The sequence below is a fragment of the Montipora capricornis genome, chromosome 6, assembly GCF_036669925.1.
Source record: "Montipora capricornis isolate CH-2021 chromosome 6, ASM3666992v2, whole genome shotgun sequence".
Taxonomy (NCBI): Eukaryota; Metazoa; Cnidaria; class Anthozoa; order Scleractinia; family Acroporidae; genus Montipora; species Montipora capricornis.
The window spans coordinates 8555122-8560828 of record NC_090888.1 but is presented as its reverse complement, the minus strand read 5'-3'; the positions used below and the strand labels follow the sequence as shown (position 1 = coordinate 8560828).

Sequence of the window (5707 nt, the reverse complement as noted above, 5' to 3'; positions counted from 1 at the left end):
ATGTAGCTGTTTTTTAATCGCTCTGAAAAAAGACAAATGATTCAAGTACAACAAGCGCTGGCTTGGTAACGCGTACAACTGTCCAATAAATTACAAAGTGTGCTATAATGCTGAAATCAGGGCTGTCGATAATCAAGGAGGGGGGGGGGGGGGGGAGATAGCAAACATACGGCAAGTAAAAGCCCGGTCAAACTGCTTCAACATTTACTTCAACATCCGTTCCATTTTGCTGAACAGCGATGTTAAAACCGTTTGTACACCCCCCCCCCCTCTTCCCAACCGTGTTGAATCGAAGAATGAGCAGCCTCGTTTCCACCCCTTTTCCTTCGCCGCTTGGGGGAGGGGACTGGATGTCGAAGCCGTTGACGCGGGTCCTAGAAGAAATCATTTATAAAATATTTGAAAGAACCAGAAAACTGCAAGCTGTTGAAAGCACGTCTTAATCCTCAATAAACGATCACATTTGCCCGACTCATAAATATAAGAGGGAATCTCTCGGCTATTTTGGAGTACTTACTATTGAAGGATAATGTGAAGTGCTAGATTTCTACCCATGTAAACCATGTGAGCGTTAGCCATTCTTATGGAATTGGGCCCAAAAAAAGGAAGAGAAAAACTCTGATCAGGGTGGGAATTGAACCCACGACCTTCGGGTTAAATCACCGCTGCTCTACCTACTGAGCTTCAAGGTCAGACGGGAATTTAAAGATGTCAATTTCATGGCAATGAATATGTACAATTACCACTTGGAGGGTTACGTTTTTGGAAACGTTGGCCGTGTAGCACTTATATTTCAGCAGAATTAATTGTTGGAGAGAAATGTAAAGTGCTAGATTGATACCAATGTAAATCATGTGAGCTTGGTTTACATGGGTAGAAATTTTTAGCACTTCAAGTGCTACATGGGTAGAAATCTGTATGTTGGAGTACAGTGCCTTTCCTTGAATAAGAAGGAAATTAAAATAATCCCATTAACGTTATTGTAACGGTTACAAACAACGAAGGCTGTGTCCTTCTGCAGTAAGTCCTGAGCTCTAGGAGGTTTGAATACCAAATGAATGAAGAGTTTTAGGCTTCGTCTAGTTTTCTGGGATCACAACTTATCTCGATCCGCAAGCCGTTCCTTGGGGAAAGCACACGAAGGCACATCTCTAGAAGAATCGAAAGTTTCTGCTGAGACGCACAAAGGAGTAAAAACTCGCGGAATGGGTCTTATTATTTGTGGGTACACTGTGGTTTGGCGAATTGGCTTTATGTATTCCGAGAAAGCACAACAAGTTTGCGGAAGATCGCAGCAGCCTGGGACTTTCGGCGGGATTAATGGCCCAGTTGGGTAGGGGCTGGGTGTTAAATATGACAGTCCTTCCTCTCTGAATTCAACTGAACTTGTCCCTGAAACAAGAGCAGAGATACGTTATAACATGAAGTGTGAATAATTAAATTGTTATACCTCCCAACTCAAATACGTTTTCCGATTGGAGGAGGTGTCACGTGGGTCAAACTCACTAACTCCCTTGGCTTCGCCGAGGGTAACACTGAGGGCGATGGGAAACAAACTCACTGTTTCTCGTGGGGCCAGTTATTAAGTATTAAGTACTTATTAAAGAGGTTCTGTCGCCCCCCCCCCCCCAAATCCCACCTTTGGCAAGTGGCAATTCTGTATTTCACTCGACTGAACTGCCCCTCGCACTAAGCGACCTATCTGGGAATGCGGCCCTTTTTCCGTGAAATACAAAACATTCGAGCATTTCATTCCATTCCAATTACTTTTTAGAAATGTGATGACATCTTAGGCCCCGGACGCACTGGCCAAATTTTTGTTTATTTTGCGAAAAAATCTGTCACCAGTTCCCTGAGACAAGTGCGCCCGGTGATTTTTAGATCTACCAAATTTTGTCAAGGTTTACCAAATAACTTCAAAGACGCCGTCGTCCTGCCTCGGAGCAGGACAAATTTTTGTCAGGCGTGAGATCTGACAGATTTGTTAATTAACATGCCATGATTTGAAGGAAAAATTGGATCTCTATTTTTAGTCGGAGTATTTCAGTCGGCCTTCTACGGACAAATCTGTTGTGGTATTCTAGAACCAGTTGCAGTCATACAAGGTGAAGCCTCCACTGGCATAGTAGAAGTAGCAACTGCCTCTGCTGGAGTTTAACGAATTCCAGGATGAAAAAAAATAGAATGCAAGCAATAATATGCCGAGGGAACATATTCGATCCAAGCGGCTAAAGATCACCATAAGCCCATGACTCCTGAGATCTCATGTAACCTTTGCGGCGAACAAAGCGCAAGCGATGGTGTTTATTTTCGTGTGATTGACACTTGTGGTTAACAAATATTTTGCCGTGTCTCAGTGCGCCCACGTTTGACAAATTGAAAATTTGGCAGAGACAAATTTTGTCGAGATTTTTGGAAGGGCCAAACAAATTTTGTCACTCCAGTGCGTCCGGACCATTGACTCCCAGTTAATTGACCTAATTACATTTAACAATTATTCGCCGAAGGAGAGGTGTTTTATCGTGTTGAGCTGGACAAAAAGTCTTTCTATTTTATAAACACGTAGAGTAAATATATCGACGCATAAACGAAAATGAGACAACAAATTCGTGATAAAATTTCGGGTGGAACCTGATACATTTTGAAAGTAAGAAGAATCAAAGTAATTAAAAAAAAAGTTTTTCTAGTTAAAAGATAGTGTATTGATAAGACGAAGAGAGTATAATTATTTACCAGAAGGAATCGTCGTTTGCACTATGTCGGCTGAGAGCTTGCTGTTCATTCTACGAATAAAGTCCACCGTAATCTCCAGAATTTCAGCTTTTTCAAGCCTGCAACCCTTTTTAATCTAAAACAAGAGAGAAAACTCTTCAAGCAGTTAAAATTTCGTCGTGTAATTTGTTTTGAGTTGAAGGAACATCGTCAACAAAAGCGTGCACTTGCTTGCCATCCTTAATGAACGCGAGCGAAGTGTCTTCTTGCAAAACCTATTGATGGTTTTCGCGAAGCCTTCAAGCTTACCTCGAGTTCCTTGGCTTCAGGAATGAGCTGTTTGATCTCATTCAGACAGTCATTTATTCTTCTTCGTCTTTTGCGCTCCATCTCTGGTTTTCTGGGCGACTTGAAGAAAAGTTTATACAAAAATCATTCATATGGATCACTTTGCAAGTAGCCAAAACAACGAACATGCCATTCAAGATGGCATTTGACAAAAACGGGCTGAAAAAAAGTTGTGGTGAATTAAATTGGCTACATACCTGGCGTTTCGAGTTAGAGTGTTTGGGCATTTCGTTGATTCTTTAACTAAGCAGTTATAAAAAAAACTTCTTTGTTAAGACCCTGTTTCACAGAGCAGAACAAATCGAGAAGTGCAGAAAAATTTTAGTCGTGTGTTAAGCTCGTGTCGTGTAAATTGTAAGTTTTGGCGCTTTTTTCTGCCCGCGGTACGCGCCCGACCATTTTCACCACCCCAGTCCTATTGGGATGGAAACGGGTTTGGAGGTGTGGCAGGGTTAACATGGAAGTCTAAGAAGCTAGCCGTCCGGGGCCCGTTTCTCTAAAGTCCCGAAAACTTTTCGGGCGCGAAAAGCCGTTTGTGAAACTGCTAACCGCTTGTTTTAGAAAGCCAATCTTTTGACGTGTTTTCAGGGCAAAAAAAAGAAAAATGACTATTAAGTTTGACGACTTAAACCCTCTCCGTTCTTGAGATAGAGAAGGGACTTTACGATATACGACGACGGCGGTCGACGAAAACGTCACTTCAAAATATAACTTGGCTCTATCTTAAAGTGGTACTACGACCAAAAAAAAAAATTGTTTTTCCTTTGGATTTCAAAACTATGTTAACTAAACACTAACTCACCCAAGTTTTAAGTTCTGATTTTAAAAAGACACCTGTTTATTTTAGCTGGAATTTTCTTATTTATTGGTCCGCCATTACTAACTTTAAAATATTGAGAGAGCTGGGTCGAGGAGAAAATGACGTCAAACACTCACTAGTTTAAGAATGCAATGCGTGTGTACGCGGCCTAATTAATATGCAGCACGGGAGTTTCGGGCTTTCAGACTTTTCAACCCGTGTTTTGCATATATAATAAATTGCGTTTACACGCTGAAATTTTAAGCTAGTGAGTAAATGACGTCATTTTCTCTAGATCCAACCCTCCGAGGTCCAATTGGCCAGTTTTGAACGTGAGTAATGGCGGACCATGAAATCCAAAACTTACACTCAAAATAAACAGCCTTTGGATAAAACTCAAAGCTCAAAATTTTGCCAGTTAGGTGTTAAGCGAACGCGCTTTCAAAATCTGAAGGAAAAAAGGAAATGATTTTTCGATCATAGTACCACTTTAAGCCTTTCGCGATCATTCAGTTTTGTTCACCTCCTACAATATGGGTGAAGTATCCTAAAAATAAGTTGGTACGAGCGGTTTCAGAGTGAAAACAGAGAACGAAAGATTCCGTTGCACGCTTAGGTTGTCGCCAAAACCTCAAATTTGATGATCTCACGTCGTCATGCAGAGGACTGCAAAAAATACTGGCTAAAATCCGTGCTGCACGTGCAGCACGATTATTTATGCTCTTTTAACCAATGATATTATTGTTTTGTAGCCTGTGTACAGACCGCCCCTCCCCTCAACAAAAAATCGGAGAGGAACGGTCTGTGATTTACCGTTGATAATCGTGTTCCATACCACGTGATTTTTCCTGGAATGTGTGGAAAATGATTTGATTGGTTATTACCCATCGATCATTACATCATTGAAACAACGAGTTTTGATTGGCTTTTATTTTTATTTCTCCACAACAACACCGTGAGAACCACCGTGAGAGATTTTACGATGAGTTCGTTCGTGTGTACTTCGAGCACGGTACAAAATACGAATAAAAATCTTTTTGATTGTCAAAGAGGTTTTTCTTTTAAAGTACGAGCGGAATTGTTATCTATGGAGTGTAAAGTGGAAATCGATTCGACGTACATTTGTAGGAATTGTCAGCGCAAAAGAAACGAAAGCGCTCTTCACGAGGTGAAAGATAGTCCACTCGAAAACGTCTCCCGCTATTCCTTACCAGTCAATGTAATCCCAACCAGTCTAGCCATTCTCAAGTACAATCTACAAAGCGTGATGCCATGGAAGATTTGAGAATGTACACACCGAGGAAAATAACAGCTCATCGGCAACGACCTGTGCTGTTTTGAAGATCAGAGCCGTACCTGGTTGGAAGACTTGCAAATACATCCTCTCCTTTAAAGAGTGCTTCTATGCTATAAAGCCAAGGTATCTTAAAACTATCGGAGACGCTCTTCGATGCACGTTTGAATTGAAATCTACCATTGACCACCATTTTGAGAATTTAGCTCCAAACGAAATATGAGCCACGCAAATTTTGGTCAGCGTAGATTACTAAATTATTCCGGAACACGATTACTAACGGTAAATCACAGACCGTTCCTCTCCGATTTTTTTTTTTGAGGGGAGGGGCAGTCTGTACACAGGCTATTGTTTTGTGGCGTTGTCGTAGTTGTAGCCGTCGTCGTTTCTTAAACTCCCTAGAAAGGGAATTGTGACACCCGAAAATGGCCCGTAAAGTTTCGGGACTTTCGAGAAACGGGCCCCTGGCCCATACGAATTTCGGCTTTTTTGGTCACCGTCACAGACAACAGGGAGTTTAAAAAACCATGACGGCTACGGCAACGGCAACCCCA

At 41.6% G+C, this 5707-nt stretch overlaps 1 protein-coding gene across 1 annotated transcript; it reads right to left on the bottom strand.

Annotated features, from left to right (window-relative positions):
* Window positions 1-786: 786 nt before the first annotated feature.
* Window positions 787-3323, bottom strand: LOC138050458 (protein deadpan-like). The gene is made up of 4 exons (XM_068896794.1): window positions 3258-3323; window positions 3022-3120; window positions 2734-2848; window positions 787-1392 (listed from the first exon to the last, which is right to left on the bottom strand). Exons 1-4 carry the CDS (start codon window positions 3285-3287, stop codon window positions 1094-1096), a joined length of 543 nt encoding a protein of 180 aa, XP_068752895.1. The 5' UTR covers window positions 3288-3323; the 3' UTR covers window positions 787-1093.
* Window positions 3324-5707: the final 2384 nt, after the last annotated feature.